A 23790-nucleotide genomic window follows, 5' to 3' on the forward strand; every position below is an offset into this window, starting at 1 on the left:
TTTACTCTCAGTGAGATGATAACATGAATGTTATGTTTCTGATAATTATTTAGGCATATATAATTGTAGAATTATTTAATTTGATGAATAATCAGTGTAATGTGTGTTTGTGTGTATGTCTGAAAGTGACATACTGAGATGTCAAAAACTATTAATTGATGGGAGCAGTTTCGAAAGGTTCAAACATGTACTCAACATTTATTCAACAATTTAAGCAAAAATCAAGAAAAAGGGAATAATGCAGTTTAATGACACTTTTGAGTAAGCTCCAATCATTGAATATGCACCCATTCACCCATTCTTACGCTTTGAGTGCACTTCCAAAGTAAATTATAAGGCATGTGGTCAGATGGCCAGTGTTCACCCTGTGTGGTCTTAAGATGGCAAGTGTTCTGTGGTATATACCCCCCCCCCCCCCCCCCCCCAAGGTGAACTAGTTGTCTTTTAGATTTGACTGAAAATTCCCTCCCATATAAACATTGCATTTGTCTGTAAACGTCTTTAGTGTACCAACACCAAACACTGGATTTGAAATCATGTTCCCATTCACAGACACCACAATGGGAAAATGGAAATATAAAACACCAGTAGCCTTCCAAAGAACACTCACACTCCCATGAGGTCCTTGTACCCCCTCCTGTCACACCCCCATGAGGTCCTTGTACCCCCTCCCGTCACACCCCCAAGAGGTCCTTGTACCCCCTCCCGTCACACCCCATGAGGTCCTTGTACCCCCTCCCGTCACACCCCATGAGGTCCTGGTACCCCCTCCCGTCACACCCCATGAGATCCTTGTACCCCCTCCTGTCACACCCCATGAGGTCCTGGTACCCCCTCCCGTCACACCCCATGAGGTCCTTGTACCCCTCCCCCTTGTCAGAGTTTCCCAGCCCCTAATCCCAGGTGGTCTGATAAGACGTATGAATGACCCCCCTCTTTTCCCATAGATCCCCCTTTCTCTTTCTTATCACTTTGACTTTTGTTTGTGTTTTGGGGCCAGGGCTGGCACCGGGGTCAGGGTAGTGGTTGGAGCAGGTTTAGCCGCAGTAGAGGATCTCAGTGTACTGCACAACCTCTTAAACCTGCAAAGACAAAAATGAGAGTGTCAAAAGAGGGAAATCAGTTATTTTATACTGCATCAAAAATTACCAGATATTTATAATGTGTTGAGCATAGTTGCTGGGTTATTGTGACGTGAATGTTTTAAAGAACATAATATTAAATGTCCCTGTAGGGTTTAGTAAGGAAATTAGCCATATGAAAAATGAAAACAGTCATTTTAACAGGCTTGTTCAGCACTTACAAGCTTTTGATTTTCCTCAGGAGGCCGTTGACCACTTTGCCAATCCTCTTCATCCGACCCTGTCCCCGAAACACAAGTGCATATTAAACACAGTCCTTTGGTTGCTGCTGTGATGTGGATTACATTATAATTATCTACAAGCAGAGTCTGTGAACAGCAGGAGCTCTCTGCCTCACCTGCATTTGTTTGTAGAATAGAGGAAGAGAGAAAACACAGATGACACCTGCAAAAGAGACAGTGAAGGAAATCAGATCAACAAACTATGTTACAGACATTATTTACATATAGCTTTATGACATATCAGAGGTGATGGGGGAAAGTGAAGTATGAATGAAACAGAGAGAGCAATGTAGCATGTTATGGTATTAGAGCATAATCATGTATGAGGGTAGTGCTGTAGGACGGTGTGGCGTAAGACACTAAGATAGAGAGGTGGATCAGAATGGTCTCACCAACTATCACCAGGGTCAGTCCGTTGGTCGTGATGCCCACATAGACCAACACGCACAGCAGCAACACAAACTGACAACAGAAAAACATGTGTTTAGATTGTCATTGTTTGGAATAGGTAGAGATAGCATGTGAGTTTACGAAGCAATGTATATGTTTTGTTGATGTATTGTATATATTGCATCTGTCCACTGTAAGCCCTCAGGAGGACCAGTTATGTTGTCTGACTCAAGTGCTGGTGATTGTGTGACTTCAACATCTAGCTTCTTCCCCAATCCCTACACATATTTTATAGTACATAATTACAGTAATACACAGAGGTTTTTTGTGTTTTCAGAGGGACATTGACAGTGGCCCCTGACCTTGATGGAGTCCATGATGCTGCCGATGAAGAGCAGGCGTTTGATCTCTGTGACGGCGAAGGCAATCATCAGCACCACTTCCTCCACCACCAACACCGTCTCCTCATCTGTCAGAGAGCTGTCGTCTCCTATATAAGACCTGGTACCACACACACACACACACACACACACACACACACACACATCCCTAGTTTAAGAAGCATTTTCTACCAACAGATGCACAGAGCCATACACAGATGGCTGTTTTTCTGTGTGTGTGTGTGTGTGTGTGTGTGTGTGTGTGTGTGTGTGTGTGTGTGTGTGTGTGTGTGTGTGTGTGTGTGTGTGTGTGTGTGTGTGTGTGCGCTTGAGTGCGTGCCTGCGTGTGTGCGTGTACACAGATGGCTGTTAGGGTGATATGATATGTCTCTCTATATATAAACTAGAGCATGGTAACTGCTATAAACTGTACTCACTGGAAGGGGTGCACTCCTTCAGGGTTCTTACGTATCAGCTCTAGGAGTTTGTAGTAGAGGCGTAGGGGGAAGGTGAGACACATGATGGCCATACACAGGTAGGACAGCACGGTGATGGCACTGAGCTGGAACAGGCTGGCCAGGCCTATCACCAGCCCTGTGAACACCAGCCCCGTCTTCCCCACATCCCGCCAGTAGATCAGATCCACTACTGCAGAGAGACAGAGAGAGGATGGAGTTTGTATAGATCATTCATACATTAATTAATTAATTAATTGATTAATTAATTAATTAGTAAGTGGTGGAGGACAACAAGTGGATGGAAGGGAGAGATAGATGAGTCGCACAGATGAATAAGTGTGGATGTCGGGGCTGGTACTCAGACTGATCTGGATGAGCGATTTACAGATGTTGGAGCTTAATTTGAGCTAGTTTGCAACAGCAGGAAAATAATCTTGCAGCAACAGGAAATGTTAATTATTATGTGGATTATATTTAATGAAATTTTTTTTGTAGGGGTTGAGGCATTTTTCATTAGGGCAAATCAAGTCTGATATTTTAAAGTGGAAATAAAAACTTTAGAAGCCTTTTTAAACTTTTAATACACTACACGTTTGTATTTCCTGCTGTGCAGATAAATTCTCAGCAACTAAAGAGTGCTCAAATTAAGATCATACAATTGTATGGAGAGAAATTGAGCTCATCTGATGTCTGGAAGGAAAAGTGACAGAGAAGTTCAAACCACTCTTAATATAGAATTATGTACAGAGATAGATGGAAAGAGAAGTGGTCTATCTTAGATATTTAATGTGTTTGTTTTCAGCTGGGCTGTCTTAATTTGTTTGATATCTATTCCAGATTGGTGGTGATCTACAAATGTAGGATCTTAATTTGACCACCCTGTTGCAGATGAACTTTTCCGCAATGCAGGAAATTTCAAACTTGTAGTGTATTTGAGGTTTAAAAAGGCTTCTGAAGTTTGTAATTTCCACTTTGAAATTTCAGACTTGATTTTCCCTCACAGAAAATGTATCAACACCTACAAAAATGTCCATTAATTATAATCCACATAATAATTCACGTTTCCTAATACTGCAGGATTCTTTTCCGGCTGTAGCAAACTGGTTCAAATTAAGATCCTACATTTGTAATATTGGAACTGTGGTGAATGCTGTGGTCAAACAAGGGATAAATGCAACATGTCTTTGATAATTAAGTAACAAGTTACATCATTGGGCAGTGATACCATTGTCTCAGCCCTGACTGTTGGTAATACAAGTTTGAAATATGTCAATTACATTAGCTGAACACTGACAGTGTGGATTAAAAGAGGAAAACAAGGGAGTTACAAAGGAGATATCCCCAGCACATTTTGTTAATAGCCGTCTTAATTCATTGAGTGCCTTCTTGTATTATATTATGTTATTTAGTTTGGCTCCTGGATGCTGATTGTCTGAAAGCTATGGCATATTTAAGCAATAAGGCCCGAGGGGGTGTGGTATATGGCCAATATACATCGGCTAAGGACTGTTCTTATGCACGACACAGCGCGGAGTGCCTGTATACAGCCCTTAGCCGTGGTATATTAGCCATATACCATAAATCCCGAGGTGCCCTATTCCTATTATAAACTGGTTACCAATGTAATTAGAGCAGTAAAAATAAATGTTTTGTCACCTGTGGTATACGGTCTGATATACCACAGCTTTCAGCCAATCAGCCTTCAGGATTCGAACCACCCAGTTTATAACAGACTATAAACTGGTTGGTTCGAGCCCTGAATGCTGATTAGTTGAAGACCGTAATATATTGGCCATGTACCAGACCTACTCGGGCCTTATTGCTTAAATATACCATTGGTATAACGCAAAACGCTTGTTTACTGTTCTAATTATGTTGGTAACCTGTTTATTTGAACAAATAAAACTCAATGAGATCAAATAGAATAGTAATTTAGCAATAATATAATTAAGCAATACTGCACCTCAGTGCTTTGTGGTATACAGTAGGGCCAATAAAGCACGACTATGGGCTGTATCCAAGCATTCCGCATTGCGTCGTGCGTAAGAACAGCCCTTAGCCGTAGTATACTGGCCATACTCCATACCCCCTCGGGCCTTATTGCTTAATTAAATTCTGTTCTATTTGATGTCACTGAGTTTTTATTTTAGCATATATTTCTCTATCCTCATGATTCCTGCTTACAAGCAGAAACTCAAACAGGACGTACCAGTGATGCACACAATAAGCTACAGGACTATTTTGCTGGCGTAGACTGAAATATATTCCGTGATTCATCCGAAGGCATTCAGGAGTTTACCACATCAGCCACCGGCTTCATTAAGAAGTGCATCAACGAAGTCGTCCCCACAGTGACAGTGCATACCATATCCAATCAGAACCCATAGATTCCAGACAACATCTGTACTGAGCTAAAGGCTAGAGTTGCCGCTTTCAAGGACTAGGACACTGATCTGGACGCTTATAAGAAATCCCGCTTCACCCTCCGACGAACCATCAAACAGGCAAAGCATCAATACAGTACTAAGATCAAATCTTACTACACCAGCTGACGCTTGTCGGATGTGGCAGGGCTTGTAAACTATTACGAATCACAAATGGAAACACAGTCGCTAGCTTCCCCGTGACGCTAGCCCACCAGACAAGCTAAATGCCTGTTCCGGACGACTGTGTGATCTCTGTAGCCGATGTGAGTAAGTCCTGTAAATAGGTTAACATTCACAAGACCGCAGGGCCAGATAGGTTACCAGGACGTGTACTCAGAGCATGCGTACCCAGCTGGCAAGTGTCTTCACTAACATTTTCAACCTCTCCCTGAACCAGTCTGTAATACCTACATGTTTCAATCAGACCACCATAGTCTCTGGCCCAAGAACGCCTAGCGTAGCACTCACATCTGTAGCCATGAAATTATTTGAAAGGCTGGTCATGGCTCACATCAACACTATCATCCCAAACACCCTGGAGCCACTCCAATTCACAAACCACCACAACACATCCACAGATAACGCAATATCTATTGCACTCCACACTGCCCTTTCCCACCTGGACAAGAGGAACACCTATGTGAGAATGCTGTTCATTGACTACAGCTCAGCGTTCAACACCATAATGCCCTCCAAGCTCATCACTAAGGTAAGGACCCTGGGACTAAACACCTCCCTCTGCAATTGGATCTTGGAGTTCCTGATGGCCCTCCCCCAGGTGGTGAGGGTAGGCAACAACACATCCGCCACAGTGACATGGGGGGCCCCTCAGGGGTGCGTTCTTAGTCCCATCCTGTACTCCCTGTTCACCCACGACTGTGTGGCTGCGCACGACTCCAACACCATCATTATGTTTGCTAAGGACACAACGGTGGTAGGCCTGATCACCGACAATGATCAGACAGCCCCTCGCTCAACGTCAGCAAGACAATGATCCCTTGACTTTTCCCACATTTTCATACGTTTTAGCCTTATTCTAAAATGGATGAAAGAAAACAATCCTCGGTAATCTACTAATTGATCTATATAAATATTCAAACCCTTTGTTATGAAACTCAAAATTGAGCTCAGGTGCATCCTGTTTCCATTGATCATCCTTGAGATGTTTCTACAACTCTGTAAATTTAAGGTCCAACAGTTGACGGTCGAAGGAATTGTCCGTAGAACTCAGAGACAGGATTGTGCCAAGCTTGTAGAGTCATACCAAAGAAGACTTGTGGCAGGATTGTGTCGTGGCACAGATCTGGGGAAGGGTACCAAAATATTTCTGCAGCATTGAAGGTCCCCAAGAACACAGTGGCCTCCATCATTGTTAAATGGAAGAAGTTTGGAACCCCCAAGACTCTTCCTGGAGCTGTCCGGCCTACTAAACTGAGCAATCGGGTGAGAAGGGCCTTAGTCAGGGAGGTGACCAAGAACCCGATGGTCACTCTGACAGAGCTCTAGAGTTCCTCTGCGGAGATGGGAGCACCTTCCAGAAGGACAACCATCTCTTCAGCACTCCACCAATCAGGCCTTTACGGTAGAGTGGCCAGACAGAAGCCACTCCTCAGTAAAAGGCACATGACAGCCCATATGGAGTTTGCCAAAAGGCACCTAAAGACTCTCAGACTATGACAACCAAGATTCTCTGGTCTGATGAAACCAAGATTGAACTCTTTGGCCTGAATGCCAAGCATCATGTCTGGAAGTAAACCTGACCTCATCCCTACGGTGAAGCATGGTGGTGGCAGCATCATGCTGTGGGGATGGTTTTCAGCGGCAGGGACTGGGAGACAAGTCAGGATTGAGGGAAAGATGAACGGAGCAAAGTACATAGAGATCCTTGATGAAAACCTGCTCCAGAGCACTCAGGACCTCAGAATGGGAAGAAAGTTAATCTTCCAATAGGACAACAACCCTAAGCACACAGCCAAGACAATGCAGGAGCGGCTTCGGGACAAGTTTCTGAATGTCCTTGAGTGGCCCAGCCAGAGCCCAGACTTGAACCCGATCGAACATCTCTGGAGAGACCTGAAAATAGCTGTGCAGTGACGCTCCCCATCCAACCTGACAGAGCTTGAGAGGATTTGCAGAGACAAATGGGAGAAACTCCCCAAATACAGGTTTGCCAAGCTTGTAGTGTCATACACAAGAAGACTCAAGGCTGTATTTGCTGCCAAAGGTGCTTCAGCAAAGTACTGAGTAACAGGTCTGAATACTTATGTAAATGTGATATTTTTGTTTTTTGTTTTTTATAAATTAGCAAAGATTTCTAAAAACAGTTTTTGTTTTGCCATTATGGGGTCTTGTGTGTAGATTGATGAGGGGGGGGGGGGGGGGACAATTTAATCAATTTTAGAATAAGGCTGTAACCTAACAAAAAATGTCAAGGGGTCTGAACACTTTCTGAAGGCATTGTATGTACAAATCTACCTCAATTACCTTGTACCCCTGCAAGTTGACTCGGTACAGGTATCCTGTGTATATAGCCAAGTTATCGTTACTCGTTGTGTAAATCGTTGCACTGTGCACTCCATGTACAGTGGGGCAAAAAAGTATTTAGTCAGCCACCAATTGTGCAAGTTCTCCCACTTAAAAAAATGAGAGAGGCCTGTAATTTTCATCATAGGATACACTTCAACTATGACAGACAAAATTAGAAGAAAAAAATCCAGAAAAATCACATTGTAGGATTTTTTATGAATTTATTAGCAAATTATGGTGTAAAATAAGTATTTGGTCAATAACAAAAGTTTATCTCAATACTTTGTTATATACCCTTTGTTGGCAATGACAGAGGTCAAACGTTTTCTGTAAGTCTTCACAAGGTTTTCACACACTGTTGCTGGTATTTTGGCCCATTCCTCCATGCAGATCTCCTCTAGAGCAGTGATGTTTTGGGGCTGTTGCTGGGCAACATGGACTTTCAACTCCCTCCAAAGATTTTCTATGGGGTTGAGATCTGGAGACTGGCTAGGCCACTCCAGGACCTTGAAATGCTTCTTACGAAGCCCCTCCTTCGTTGCCCAAGCGGTGTGTTTGGGATCATTGTCATGCTGAAAGACCCAGCCATGTTTAATCTTCAATGCCCTTGCTGATGGAAGGAGGTTTTCACTCAAAATCTCACGATATATGGCCCCATTCATTCTTTCCTTTACACGGATCAGTCGTCCTGGTCCCTTTGCAGAAAAACAGCCCCAAAGCATGATGTTTCCACCCCCATGCGTCACAGTAGGTATGGTGTTCTTTGGATGCAACTCAGCATTCTTTGTCCTCCAAACTCGACGAGTTGAGTTTTTACCAAAAAGTTATATTTTGGTTTCATCTGACCATATGGCATTCTCCCAATCTTCTTCTGGATCATCCAAATGCTCTCTAGCAAACTTCAGACGGGCCTGGACATGTACTGGCTTAAGCAGGGGGACACGTCTGGCACTGCAGGATTTAGGTCCCTGGCGGCGTAGTGTGTTACTGATGGTAGGCTTTGTTACTTTGGTCCCAGCTCTCTGCAGGTCATTCACTAGGTCCCCCCGTGTGGTTCTGGGATTTTTGCTCACTGTTCTTGTGATAATTTTGACCCCACGGGGTGAAATCTTGCGTGGAGCCCCAGATCGAGGGAGATTATCAGTGGTCTTGTATGTCTTCCATTTCCTAATAATTGCTCCCACAGTTGATTTCTTCAAACCAAGCTGCTTACCTATTGCAGATTCAGTCTTCCCAGCCTGGTGCAGGTCTACAATTTTGTTTCTGGTGTCCTTTGACTGCTCTTTGGTCTTGGCCATAGTGGAGTTTGGAGTGTGACTGTTTGAGGTTGTGGACAGATGTCCTTTATACTGATAACAAGTTCAAACAAGTGCCATTAATACAGGAAACGAGTGGAGGACAGAGGAGCCTCTTAAAGAAGAAGTTACAGGTCTGTGAGAGCCAGAAATCTTGCTTGTTTGTAGGTGACCAAATACTTATTTTCCACCATAATTTGCAAATAAATTCATTACAAATCCTACAATGTGATTTTCTGCATTTTTTTCCTAATTTTGTCTGTCATAGTTGAAGTGTACCTATGATGAAAATTACAGGCCTCTCATCTTTTTAAGTGGTAGGACTTGCACAATTGGTGGCTGACTAAATACTTTTTTGCCCCACTGTATATGACGAATAAACAAACTTGAACTTGAACTTATGGCTTGTTTATTGTGTGTCTAATTCCTACAGTACCAGTAGCCTATATGCTTCTTGAATTAACAAACGTCAACAGGCGAGTTGAAGATATATGGTCTCCACTCCATATGCCCCACGTACACAACACATAGCTTACAGAGACATGTACTGTATTTATGGTTCTGTTCACAACACATGACCTCTTAGGGTAGTTAGGAGACACACACACGCACAAACACACACACACATACACACACACACACATACACAATGCATTAAGTAGATTGTGCAAACACACAGCAGATCTGCAGTAAAGCTGAAGAGTCCTTTCGGCAGCAGCTGAAACTCTCAATGAGCCCACTAACACTAACAAGTGTAAATCTAGAGGGGAAATTACCTGATTCAAACTAACATCCAGGCTCACAGATAGAGCCGAGTTCCCTCCTACACCCCAACCCTTAACCCTAAATACCCAGCAGCTGTGCCCATAATGATTCACCAACATGGCCAAAACAGATAAAATATTTGACGAGTAATCACTCCTCAAAGACAGATCAGGAGAAAGAGGCTTGCTAAGCACCATTCTGTCAGCAACTTGTTTTGTTTTTGTTGTCTATCCCTCTCTCCACTAACTATAGGTATCTTTGCCTATATCAGTGACCTGATTAGAACTAATCTTCCTGCCCACCTGCCCATTAGTAGAGCCCCTGAGGTGGGCATGGGATCACAGAGGAGTCCTTCTCCCCTCTCACTGGTCCCACAGCCACCTGGTCACATCAGCCCATACACAGAGGCCACCTAAGGCAAAGTCACACATTTACACCATCTTACCTTTGGTGGCCATTTCGGCAGCGGATCACTCTGCAAACCACCCCACTAGCTTACTCTGCTGCTCACTAATCTCCTAGACCCCCTGCACTCCTATGGCCCTCGCTAGGATCTTTTTTTGTCCTTACCATCCCTGTCAGCAGTACAGGGCCCGGCTGGCCTACTTTTATCCTGCCAATTGGATACCCCCTCTTTGAGGGCACACACGCACGCGCACACGCACACACACAGACACACAAAAACACCCACACACACTAACACACAAACCCACATTCACGTAACTTGGGGAACCTGAGACGTCAGTATGTGTTTTAGTGCAGACAGTTCCTTGGTCTCCAGAGAGATCCTTGGTTCATTGGCCTGTCTGTTATGCAAAACAAAACCCCTCAGTCAATCAAAGGAACAGGTTTTCAAAGTAGGCCTACCACTCTATTAGATCACACCAGAGGTTAGTATTTATGTATAGGCATTTAATCCTTATAGGACTTACAGGTTGATTGATTAGGATTTGAAGAATACATAGCCCAAATAATAAAAATCCCTCGTGTTACATTCATATAGAAAAGCACTCGCATGAAGACACAAAATAAGGTTCTCCATCATTACTGTGTTCTATTACAAATCATCATGCGTTTTCACATAAATCTCACAAATCAAAAAATTGTTGTGCTGTAGATTTAGGTCAGTTTAAAACTCCTCTCTCTAATTACTGCTGAGTACAGTCTAATCACTTAAAATCACTGTAACTAGTCATTCAAATCTGTTCCGTTTTTATTTGCATATGAATTATGAGTATAAATAGTGTCAGGCAGGTTGTTCTAAATAAAGACTGGCCATGGCCAGAGCTAAGTGCGTCATACACATATTCAGCAAAGTAAAACACTACAAATGCACGATCACATGACTCATAGTGGATTTAAAAGGGAGCATCAGTGTGCATAATATAGATGAGCCTTCTCCCTCCCTCCCTCCCTCCCTCCCTCCCTCCCTCCCTCCCTCCCTCCCTCCCTCCCTACCTACCTCCCTACCTACCTCCCTCCCTGCCTTTACTCCATCCCTCCATTACACCCTCCCTCCCTCCCTCCTTTACTCCCACCCTCCCTCCCAGCCCCTCCCTCCCTCTCAGTCCCTCCTTCCCTCTCTCCCAGTCCATTCCTCTCACATGCCGGAGTCTGTGCTGCTGTTATAAAAGACTGATGCTTCTGGCTCCTCTAATCTGCAGGCTAGAAGCCTGATAATCCAGACTCATCAAAGGTCGAGATTAGCAGAGAGCTGGATGGGGAGGGATGGAAAACAGAGGCACAGATAGGAAGACAAGGAGGGAGGGAGAAGTGACAGCGCATGCATGACAGGGATGAGCTATGCTGTCAGGGATTGGTCTACATAAATAGCCAACCAATCACAGATGAGGCAAACAGAAAGACTAGGGGACAGCTGGAGAAAGAGGGAAGTGCTATGAAAAAGAGAGGGAGAAGGTGAAATCACAGGACTACAGAGAAAAGCTAACAAACACAGAGCAGGGATGAATACAGGAGAGAGTGCAGATCAGTGAGATCTCCAGAGAGAACAGGAAGAGAGAAGAGAGGACTGAAAGGAAGGATATGGGCAGAGAGAGGGGTGTAAACAGCAAGCAGCAGCACAGAGAAAATCAATCAGCCAGACCAATAGCATCCGCCTGGGAAGCCATGCTCTGAAAGGCTTGGAGAAGCGGGGCTACGCAGGCAGCACACGGCACGGCACAGGCCTAGCCAACAGCCCACTGGCCCACAGGCCCACAGGCCCACAGCGGGGGGGAGAGGGAAAGAAGACACCCAGAACCACACTGTCAGCTGCTGTAGCCATGAGGACAACACGGAAGGGGAGTGTGGAGATGCCTGCATTTGTCCGGCAGCTGGTGAAGGAGACAGAGAAGAGGGTCAGCTCCTTCTTCAAGGGAGGGGGGCGTGGAGGGGCAGAGCACATGCAGGGGGAGGAGGAGGAGATGATCCCCAGCCCCTACCTAGACCGTCCCGTCCTGGACAAGCTGACTGAGGAGGGCTGCTCCCGCTGGGGCCTGACCTACGCCCTGGGCAGCATGCAGGGCTGGAGGGCCAACATGGAGGACTACCACAACTGTGTGCCTCAGCTGGGCGCAGGGCTGGCAGACTGGAGCTTCTTTGCTGTGTTTGATGGGCATGCGGGCAACCAAGTGGCACAGTACGCCTCACAACACCTGCTGGATCAGGTCCTAGCTACAGGTGAAATAAACTTAGACAAAATGTTATCATCTGTGTTTGACATACTTAACAGCCTGTTTCATCTCATAGTTTAAAAATAGATGCTTGATACAAAAGAGATGTGTGAACAGATCTTCATATATTGAGTTGATGACTCATTCGAGAGCAGATATTTATATTTAACATTAAGCTCATCGGGGTAAAGCATGTGACTCCTCAGTGATGTATTGAATAGCCTGTTAGAGAGGTGTATACCTGGTAATAACTATAAATGATCACTACATTTTAGGTTACTGGAGATTAGCAAGATAAAGTAGCAGTGTTGTGGTAAAATAAATACGTAGCTGACCAATAACACAAATCATTTTAGCCACTGCTTCTACTGCCTGTGTGCAGTGTGTATTGTCTTCCTATGTATACTTACTGCTTGTGTACTGTATGGCCTGTGTGTACTAACTGTACGGTATGTGTGTACCAACTGTACGGTATGTGTGTACCAACTGTACGGTATGTGTGTACTAACTGTACGGTATGTGTGTACCAACTGTACGGTATGTGTGTACTAACTGTACGGTATGTGTGTACTAACTGTATGGCCTGTGTGTACTAACTGTACGGTATGTGTGTACCAACTGTACGGTATGTGTGTACTAACTGTACGGTATGTGTGTACTAACTGTATGGCCTGTGTGTACTAACTGTACGGTATCTGTGTACCAACTGTACGGTATGTGTGTACCAACTGTACGGTATGTGTGTACTAACTGTACGGTATGTGTGTACCAACTGTACGGTATGTGTGTACTAACTGTACGGTATGTGTGTACTAACTGTATGGCCTGTGTGTACTAACTGTACGGTATGTGTGTACCAACTGTACGGTATGTGTGTACTAACTGTACGTTATGTGTGTACTAACTGTACGGTATGTGTGTACTAACTGTACGGCATGTGTGTGCTAACTATACGGTATGTGTGTACTAACTGTACGGTATGTGTGTACTAACTGTACGGTATGTGTGTACTAACTGTACGGTATGTGTGTACCAACTGTACGGTATGTGTGTACTAACTGTACGGTACGTGTGTACCAAGTGTACGGTATGTGTGTACTAACTGTACAGTATGTGTGTACTAACTGTACGGTATGTGTGTACTAACTGTACGGTATGTGTGTACCAACTGTACGGTATGTGTGTACTAACTGTACGGTATGTGTGTACTAACTGTACGGGTGTGTCCTGTAGGAGGGATCGGGCCAGAGGACCACCCTGATCGGGTGAGAGGGAGCTTCACAGATGGCTTCCTACACACAGACAAACACCTGCTAACTGCAGCCCGCCGTGAGGGCTGGGAGCGGGGTGGCACCACCGTGACCTCCACTCTCATCTCACCACGATACTTCTACTTCGCCAACTGTGGAGACTCGCGTGCCATGCTGTGCCGGGCAGGGCAAGTGTGCTTCTCCACTGAGGATCACAAGCCCTACAGCCCTCTGGAGAGGGAGCGCATTGAGAGCGCCGGTGGCTCCGTGTCCCTGCAGCGCATCAACGGCTCCTTGGCCGTGTCCCGAGCCCTGGGGGACTTCAGCTACAAGGGGGCAGAGAACCGGCCGCCCACCCAGCAGATGGTGTCTCCGGAGCCAGAGGTGTGTGTGGTGGAGCGGTCGCCCGGGGATGAGTTCCTGGTGCTGGCCTGTGACGGGGTGTGGGACACGGTCTCCAACGAGGAGCTGTGTGCTTTCATCCGCAGCCGTCTGCGCGTCTGCACTGACCTCAGGGACGTCTGCTCCCAGGTCATTGACCTCTGCCTCTATAAGGTCAGTACCCAAGGTCACCTGTAGATCATTACATATGGACCACATCAGTGATCTGTTAAAATAGTCCCTTCATGTACATGTTGGTGCATAAGTGTATCAGTTCGCTGTCAACATGTGGATGCACTATCCTCAATGTAGACAGGGCAAAATGTCCTGATCTGGTTAAACATGAGCCACACAGACTGAACATTAGTTAATAAAACGTGATATTATTTTGGCAGAGGCTATGGCTTTATTTTCCATGACATAATAATAATCCCATGAAATACGATTATCGAGGATATACCAGAACTCAAAGAGTACCTTCTGACCTTCACAAGGCTTAGACAGACCACTGGGACATGAGAATGTACGACGTCACAATACCTTTACAAACACATACCCACTAGCACACACCTATTGAACACATACTCTGTGAGCTGAGCTGGGCTGGCTTTGACTACCATATCCTCACCTTAGTATGGCTTGGCGGTTATATAACAGTGTTCCAGTTTAGAGATTCTGCTCAACGACCTGAAAATGTCACAGTTTCTAATGCTCTCACACACTTCACCATCATAGTCAGTTCAGTTGTGCATGAAGGCAGGGCGAGTCAGTTCAGTTGTGCATGAAGGAGGAAGTAGGCTATTCATGTTCCTGAAGGGAGACAATGTGCTTTAGCTTTGCTGTGTGGAGAGTCAGTCTTATACAAAGGATAAGGTTGCGTACAGCATTTGTACATCAGACTCTGCTTTTATTAGCCCACCCAGGTCACATCAGGATCGGACGTGAGGAGGGGGTGCGAGGGGATTATTTAAAATACTCTTTGAAGAGGTAGAATTTCAAAGTTTTCGGGAAGATGAGCAGGGATTCTGCTGTCCTAGCTTCAGGGGGAAGCTGGTTCTGAGCCAAGGAATTTGGGAAGGTTGAACACCAGGCAGGCTGCAGCATTCAGGATAAGTTGCAGGGGTTTGATGGCACAAGCGGGGAGCCCAGCCAGCAGCAAGTTACAGTAATACAGACGGGAGATGACAACTGCCTGTATTAGGACCTGCCCGGCTTCCTGTGTGAGGTAGGGTCGTACTCTATGGATGTTGTAGAGCATGAACCTGCAGGAGCAGGTTAGTGCTTTGATGTTTACAGAGAACGACAGGGTGTTGTCCAGGGTCACGCCAAGGTTCTTTGCACTCTGGGAGGGGGACACTCGAGTTGTCAACCTTGATGGAGAGGTCTTGGAGTGGGCAAGCTTTCCCTGGGAGGAAGAGCAGCTCCATCTTGTCCAGGTTGAGCTTGAGGTGGTGGGCTTACATCCAAGCTGAGGCACACTATATATACAAAATTATGTGGACACCCCTTCAAATTAGTAGATTCGGCTATTTCAGCTACAACCGTTGCTGACAGGTGTATAAAATTGAGCACACATCCATGCAACCCCCACAGACAAACATTGACAGTAGAATGGCCTTACCAAAGAGCTCCGTGATTTTCAATGTGGCACCGTCATAGGATGCCACCTTTGCAACAAGTCAGTTTGTCAAATTTCTGCCCTGCTAGAGCTGCCCTGGTCAACTGTAAGTGCTGTTATTGTGAAGTGGAAACGTTTAGGAGCAACAACGGCTCGGTCGCAAAGTAATTGCTCAAAGAACGGGACCGGCGAGTGCTAAAGTTTGTAAAGATCATCTGTTCTCGGTTGCAACACTCACTACCGAGTTCCAAACTGCCTTTATCACTCCAGAGAACGATTTTCCACTGCTCCAGAGTCCAAAGGCAGCGAGCTTTACACCACTCCAGCTGATGCTTGACATTGCGCATGGTGATCTTAGGCTTGTGTGGGGCTGCTCGGCCATGGAAACCCATTTCAGGAAGCTCCTGACGAACAGTTATTGTGCTGACGTCAGGAGCTTCCTGAAATGGGTTTCGATTCCCCATCTAGCAGTCCGACGGACGAATCTGGGTTTGGTGGATGCAAAGAGAACGCTACCTTCCCTAATGCATAGTGCCAATTGTAAAGTTGGTGTAGGAGGAATAATGGTCTGGGGCTGTTTTTCATGGTTCGGGCTAGGCACCTCAGGCTAGGCACCTCAGTTCAAGTGAAGGGAAATCTTAATGCTACAGCATACAATCACATTCTAGACTATTCTGTTTTTCCAACTTTGTGGCAACAGTTTAAGGAAGGCCCTATCCTGTTTCAGCATGACAATGCCCCTGTGCACAAAGCGAGGTCCATACAGAAATGGTTTGTCAAGATTGATGTGGAAGAACTTGACTGGCCTGCAAAGAGCCTTGACCTCAACCCCATCAAATACCTTTGGGATGAATTGGAACGCCGACTGCAAACCAGGCCTAATCGCCCAACATCAGTGCCGACGTCACTAATGCTCTTGTGACTGAATGGAAGCAGGTCCCCACAGCAATGTTCCAACATCTAGTGGAAAGCCTTACCAGAAGAGTGGAGGCAGCAACTCCATATTAATGCACATGATTTTGGAATGAGATGTTCGACGAGCCACCTGGGTGTCATCCGCATAGCAGTAATAGGAGAGACCATGCGAGGATATGACAGAACCAAGTTACTTGGTGTATAGAGAGAAGAAGAGAGGGCCTAGAACTGAGCCCTGAGGGACACCTGTATTGAAAGTATGTGGTGCAGACACAGATTCTCTCCACGTCACCAGGTAGGAGTGGTCTGTCAGGTAGGATGCAATCCCAGAGTGTGCAGAGCCTGAGACACCCAGCCCTGAGAGTGTGGAGAGGAGAATCTGATGGTTCACATTGTTGAAGGTTGTGGATAGATCTAGGAGGATGAGAACAAAGGAGAGAGTGTCAGCTTCAGCAGTGCGGAGAGCCTTCGTGACACAGAGAAGAGCAGTCTCGGTTGAGTGACCCGTCTTGATGCCTTTGGGTCAAGAAGATTGTTCTGAAAGAGATAGAGAGTTGGTCAGACAGCACGCTCAAGAGTTTTGGAAACAAAAGACAGGTATACCGGTCTGTAATTTTTGGCGTCAGAGGGGTCAAGTGTTGGTTTCTTGAGGGAAACGACTCTGGCCATTTTAAAGTCAGGGGGGACACAGCCAGTGGTCAGGGATGAGTTTATGAGGAATGGGAGGTCTCCACAGATTGTCTGGAGAAGGGGATGGAGTAAAGAGAGCAGGTTGTCAGGCGGCCGGACCACACTAATCGCAGGATTTGATCTGAAAAGAGAGGTAGAAAGAGGTCAAGGTGTAGGGTAGTTCTGTGTGAGTGGGACCAGTGGACTCAAAAGGATGAGGGAATGAGGAGGAGATGTCATCAACCTTCTTTTCAAAGTGTTTGACAAAGTAATCCGTAGAGCGGGAAGAGGAGGGGAGGATTAATATTTTACTGCAATGGGCTCAATCAGGGTCACAACGAGTGTATCTTGGTCATCTTTAACACATTTACCTTGAATACACCTTACACATATGGTTATTGGCTTTAAAAAATAAAACACCTGTACTGTGTCAAATAGAGTTGAAATGTAATGCATTCCAATATTTCACTTTATATACTGTACATCACAGCATATAACACCTGTTTGACATAGAAACACCTAACTTTCTGCAGGTTTTTGAAATTATCTTTATTTATGAAATTATAAAAAATATTAATAACATTCCATCCATGTGGCCAAAGATGGTAGTTTTGGTCATTGACTGCAGGAAAGGGCTACGGAGGGCGGTGAAGATCGAAAAGAGCCAGAAGCTTGAAATTTACAGTGATGGAAGGTAGGTGAAGATGAGGTCAAGCGTATTGCCTGCCTTGTGAGTGGGAGGAGACTGGGAACAGGTGAGGTCAAAAGAGGCAAGGAGGGGAAGAAAGAGTTCAAAACACTGCCAGAGACAGACCAGGAATCCCACATCGTTGTGCATGCAGGGTTCACTAAATTAGGAGGGTTGCAGCCAAGGGGTGGGGAGCTTCTCTAAAGCCTACAGGAGAGGAGCGAACAGGTATAGAAAACACACACATAGTTGGCAAAGCTACAAAAGAGCAAAATGAGATAATCTGAAAATAACAAAATCAAATCAAATGTTATTTGTCACATACACGTTTAGCAGATGTTATTGCGGGTGTAGCGAAATGCTTGTGTTTCTAGCTTCAACAGTGTAGTAGTATCTAAAATTCACAACAATACACACAATACACACAACCTAAAAGTAAAAGAATGGAATTAAGGAATATATATATATTAGGATGAGCAATGTCAGAGTGTCATAGACTAAATACAGTAGAATAGAATACATTATATACAGTCCAGGCAAATGTTTGGACACCAACTCAATCAAGGGTTTTTCTATAGTTTTACTATTTTCTATGTTGTAGAATAATAGTGAAGACAAAAACTATGAAATAACACAAAATATATTTTATATTAGAGATTCTTCACAGTAGCCACCCTTTGCCTTGATGACAGCTTTGCATACTCTTGGCATTCTCTCAACCAGCTTCACAAGGAATTATTTTCCACCAGTCTTGAAGGAGTCCCCACATATGCTGAGCACTTGTTGGCTGCTTTTCCTTCACTCTGCGGTCCAACTCATCCCAAACCATCTCAATTGGGTTGAGGCCGGAACCATCACTCTCCTTCCTTGTCAAATAGCCCTAACACAGCCTTGAGGTGTATTTTTGGTCATTGTCCTGTTGAAAAACAAATGATAGTCCAACTAAGAGCAAACTAGATGGGATGGCATATCGCTGCGGAATGCTGTGGTAGCCATGCTGGTTAAGTGTGCCTTGAATTCTAAATAAATCACAGACAGTGTCACCACCAAGGCAACCCACACCATCACACCTCCTGCTCCATGCTTCACTGTGGGAACCACACATGCGGAGATAATCCGTTCACATACTCTGCGTCTCACAAAGACACGGCGGTTGGAATAGAAATCTAAAATTTGGACTCATCAGACCAAAGGACAGATTTCCATCGGTCTAATGTCCATTGCTCATGTTTTTTGGCCCAAGCAAGTCTCCTTCTTATTATTGGTGTCCTTTAGTAGTGGTTTCTTTGCAGCAATTCAACGATGAAGGCCTGATTCACGCAGTCTCCTCTGAACAGTTGATGTTGAGATGTGTCTGTTACTTGAACTCTGTGAGGTGCAATCTGAGGTGCAGTTAATTGCCGATTTCTGAGGTTGGTAACTCTAATGAACGTATCCTCTGCAGCAGAGGTAATTCGGGGCTTCCTTTCCTGTAGCAGTCCTCATGAGAGCCAGTTTCATCATAGCACTTGGTAGTTTTTGGAACTGCACTTGAAGAAACTTTCAAAGTTCTTGATATTTTCTGGATTGACTGACCTTCATGTCTTAAAGTAATGACTGACTGTCGTTTCTCTTTGCTTATTTGAGCTGTTCTTGTCATAATATGGACTTGGTCTTTTACCAAATAGGGCTCTTCTGTCACACTACAACTGATTGGCTCAAATGCATTAAGAAGGAAGAATTTCCACACATCTATCACTCCAGTGTTAATGCTAAATTGAAATTATTTCGCCACAATGGCCTATTTATTGCCTTACCTCCCTAATCTTACTACATTTGCACACACTGTATATAGATTTTTTTCTATTGTGCTATTGACTGTACGTTTGTTTATCCCATGTGTAACTCTGTGTTGTTTTTGTCGCACTGCTTTGCTTTATCTTGGCCAGGTCGCAGTTGTAAATGAGAACTTGTTCTCAACTGGCCTACCTGGTTAAATATTGAATAAATAAAATAAAATACAAATGCATTCCATTGAAATGCATTCCAGGTGACTACCTCATGAAGCTGGTTGAGAGAATGCCAAGATTGTGCAAAGCTGTCATCAAATCAAAGGGTGGCTACTTTGACGAATCTCAAATATAAAATATATTTAGATTTGTTTAACACTTTTTTGGTTACTACATGATTCCATGTGTTATTTCATAGTTTTGATGTCTTCACTATTAGTCTACAATGTAGAAAATAGTCCAAATAAAGAAACCCCTTGAATGAGTAGGTGTGTCCAAACATTTGACTGGTACTGTACAGTATAGCAAAAATATGTAAACATTATTAAAGTGACTAGTGTTCCATTATTAAAGTGGCCAGTCATTTCAAGTCTATGTATATGTGGCAGCAGCCTCTAAGGTGCCTAGTGATGGCTATTTAACAGTCTGATGGCCTTGAGATACAAGCTGTTTTTCAGAAGAGAAGTGGTCATAGTTGGAGGTAAAATACTCAGGTAAGAGAGTGGTGTGGAGCCTTCCTCTCTTTCCTTCCTCAAATAACAACTCTACAGCACCTTCTTTGTTTCAGCGATGGTCTTAGATTTGCAACCAGACCACCACTGAGAAAACATGGGAGACTGAAGCGCTAGCAATAATTGCCTTGCAGAGGTAAAGAGCACACCTCCATGATACCAATTGCTGATTGCCTATGAGAGGAGAAACCACTCCCCCTCCAATACAGCCACTGATTACGAAGACAACAACAGTCGCAAATTGCCCTGCCCCTTAATCCTGGTTGAGGTGTCAACAATCATCTGCAAATTAATAACAGTCAGCAGTTCCCTGGCTACAGGGAAGACAGGCAGTACTCTATCATTTGAGAGTGGGGTAACTTCTAGAACAAAGGGGGCCTAATCTTGTAAGGATCAGACAAACACAGAAGATAAGTGGTCATAGTTGGAGGTCAATGGTCACTACTTAGCAGGGTGTTGTAATCCTGCTAGTAGCTTTCTAGTAAACCTTGTTTGGCACTCACCTGATTTGGCACATGACCAACAACAATATCTACAGCTCAATACATTTTCACTATTATCATAATGGAGGGAAAGATTATCCTATCTCACACACTGTTCAGAGGGCACATCACAAAAATTTGCTAACAACAGTCAACCCTCTTTACAAATGTAAGATGTACTTATGTCAGGTCTGTACTGTATCCTACCATGAGGGGATCTCTGTGTACTGGGACTGTCCTAACCCTGGTTGGCTTGTTCTCCTCTGCAGGGCAGTCTGGACAACATCAGCATAATCTTGGTCTGCTTCCCTGGCTCCCCCCAGCTCTCAGCAGAGGCCCTACACCAGGAGGCAGCACTTGAAGATCTGCTGGAGTCTAAAGTGGCAGGTGCAGTATTGTGGGGGTCGTTGTGAGGATAATTATATTCACTCACTTCAGTTGATCCATTTTAACCCCAAATCAGTTTACAACAAGATTTACACAACTATAGTTGGGTCATTCCACAAATTAGGCACCTTTTGAGTACCTAAAAACACCAACACTCTGTCATAAAGAGCATGTTAAACTTAATGAAAAACATGTTTTCCCATCTCAAGAGGTTAAATAAAAGAAATACTGTAGTAAGTGCAAATAAAGTAACAGGGTTGATGACTTCTTAAATCAGCCATAAATCCCCTTGTGACAGAAGGAATAGAAGCTTGTTGATAACAACAAGGATTGAATGCAAGCTTCACCCCAAAACATTTCTGTAAAAAAAATGTCTAGCCTGTCTGTTCATAGCTAACAGGGTTGACGTGGTGTGATCGACCAGCTCAGTTTTCCACCATGAAACATAAAAAAATTGCCAAAATGAGTAGAACCAGCTCACCTGCTTTTACACTGTTGACTATTAGATGTTCAATACTTCTTTTGAAAAAGATATTAAAACAAGAGCTCAGTTCAAGTAACAGTGTTGACAAAATGCAACAAAATAACTAGGGCTTTGCAATGAGGGTGACAACTTGGAGAAATGTTGGGGTTAAAATAGTCCTATAAGTCACAGAGGATGCTTAAAATGACATGTATAAATGCTGAATTTCGGGCACTTTAGCAAGTCTTAATTAATATTAAAAAAACAAATTTATTGAATTGTCCATGTGGTCTATATTAAAGGCAACTTCATTTAATATAACAGGCTTTTAAAATTAAATATCTGTGCACCATTTCTACTTCAAATATCAAAGGAATGCAAAAGGCACTCATTTTGTGGAGTGAAACAGTTCATTGATACAGAGAGGTGCACTATTGTCAAGTACGCTACATGTGTCATTTCAATCATTGTTTTTCTTTCAAATACCCCCCTCTTCCCTTTTGATAGAGATTTATGAGGAGCTGAGTTCCCAGGGGGAGGATCCTGACCTGCTGTCTGTCCTCACTGTTCTGGCAAACACTGATGTCCCAGGTTTACCACCTGGAGGCGGTCTGCAGAGCAAGTAAGTGCAATAAGGATCCTCTGAGTAGAGAGACACTGCTTGTCCTCAAACCTGTTTCCTGTGTGTTGCAGAAGGAACTGTATCATCTCTGCCTATTACGAAAAGAAAGAGGCACACAAACCTACTACACCTAATGTAAGTGTTTGTATTTATATCAAACTATCTCAGTTACTATACCAATACTACGGCATCTCTGAGCGGGTCAGTATTTATGCACAATCACTTAACAGCAGGCCACATTTTTCTCCAGGGGCTTGGTGTTTCTGAGAAGCTCGTCTAGGCTCTGTTGTCTGGGAAACGTCTCAGGAACACAACCAATGACAAAATAAAAACTGTTTTCATTATGTGGCAATTCAATCAATCACAAAAGGGAACCTGACGAAGGAATATTGTCGCATCCCTCCTGCCAAGCAACATCCTGATGTGACAAGTAAAATGCAATTTGTGGACTATAGATTTTATATTTCTACAATATAGGGAACATTTTATTTTATAGGACCTGACACTTTTAAACTCAGAGATTCTGGCTCAGCAATATGATCCAGTAGTTGACAACCCATCTGACATATATTTATCCCATATGGATAACAATGTCAAATTCGAATTGTTATATTCTTTAAAAATGGAATTCAATGAGGTAAAATTAGCACCAGTATTCTTTGCACAACTTCTATAGGTATGGATTTCAGGTTGATGTTTAGTGTTGAGTCATCAAACCTGTCTCTCTGTCCTGTGTTTGGTCTGGTTGGCATAACCTGTCCTGTGTTTGGTCTGGTTGGCATGACCTGTCCTGTGTTTGGTCTGGTTGGCATGACCTGTACTGTGCTGCCTTACCGACCTTGATGACAGTGGATTTAATAACCTGTTACAGTGACATGACCAAGGCAAACCCAAGAAAGGTCAGTAGATTGATGAACGTGTTAATGTATTATCATATGTGATTTAAATGAGTATGTACTTTACTTACATACTGTGTAGTGTTGTGTATAGACACTACATGTTAAAAGTCATGACTGTTTTCAGCCCAAATAAAGATGATTTGACTGAATAAGAACTTGCAGAGAATTTACTAGAGAGCACCACATCATCCACTTACATCTCCATCAAGTGGCTTTCAAATACGTATTTATAATGACAAATATTTTGATATGCCAGATCATTAAAGGTTTTACTGTGTTTTAAATGATTACTGCCGGATGGTAAATCACAGACAACGAAGAGACTTCATTTCATGTATGTCCACCAGGAGGAGTTGTCTCTAAATAAAAAAGTGTTCAGCCTTCTTCTTTTTGAACTTTCCTGTTTAAAAGTGTGCTATGAAACACCTTGGTGAGGATAATATGGTACGTGATGTTCATGTTGTAAAGAGATAAGTATGCATGATCAAGGTGACTCTTGAGGGAAATACCTGCATACGCGTGAGGGGCCCTAATCAGTTAGGTACTGTTAAAATGAACACAGAAAATTGTCAATCCATAAAAATTGGATGAGATAGTCACACTCTCACACCATTTATTGACATAAATACCTTTCCAAATGC

General features: G+C 43.9%; 2 protein-coding genes across 2 annotated transcripts; one reads left to right on the forward strand and one right to left on the reverse strand.

The window, feature by feature from the left end:
• Window positions 1-168: 168 nt before the first annotated feature.
• Window positions 169-10240, reverse strand: rtn2b (reticulon 2b). The gene is made up of 7 exons (XM_036990196.2): window positions 10049-10240; window positions 2571-2781; window positions 2116-2254; window positions 1756-1825; window positions 1480-1526; window positions 1304-1362; window positions 169-1082 (listed from the first exon to the last, which is right to left on the reverse strand). Exons 1-7 carry the CDS (start codon window positions 10059-10061, stop codon window positions 968-970), a joined length of 654 nt encoding a protein of 217 aa, XP_036846091.1. The 5' UTR covers window positions 10062-10240; the 3' UTR covers window positions 169-967.
• Window positions 10241-11153: 913 nt separating this feature from the next.
• On the forward strand, window positions 11154-23298 carry ppm1nb (protein phosphatase, Mg2+/Mn2+ dependent, 1Nb (putative)). Its single transcript, XM_021618322.3, has 6 exons — window positions 11154-12282; window positions 13509-14080; window positions 21048-21165; window positions 22136-22250; window positions 22322-22385; window positions 22501-23298. Exons 1-6 carry the CDS (start codon window positions 11886-11888, stop codon window positions 22528-22530), a joined length of 1296 nt encoding a protein of 431 aa, XP_021473997.1. The 5' UTR covers window positions 11154-11885; the 3' UTR covers window positions 22531-23298.
• Window positions 23299-23790: the final 492 nt, after the last annotated feature.

The sequence above is a fragment of the Oncorhynchus mykiss genome, chromosome 10 (genome assembly GCF_057628025.1).
Source record: "Oncorhynchus mykiss isolate SJ-2025 chromosome 10, ASM5762802v1, whole genome shotgun sequence".
Classification (NCBI taxonomy): Eukaryota; Metazoa; Chordata; class Actinopteri; order Salmoniformes; family Salmonidae; genus Oncorhynchus; species Oncorhynchus mykiss.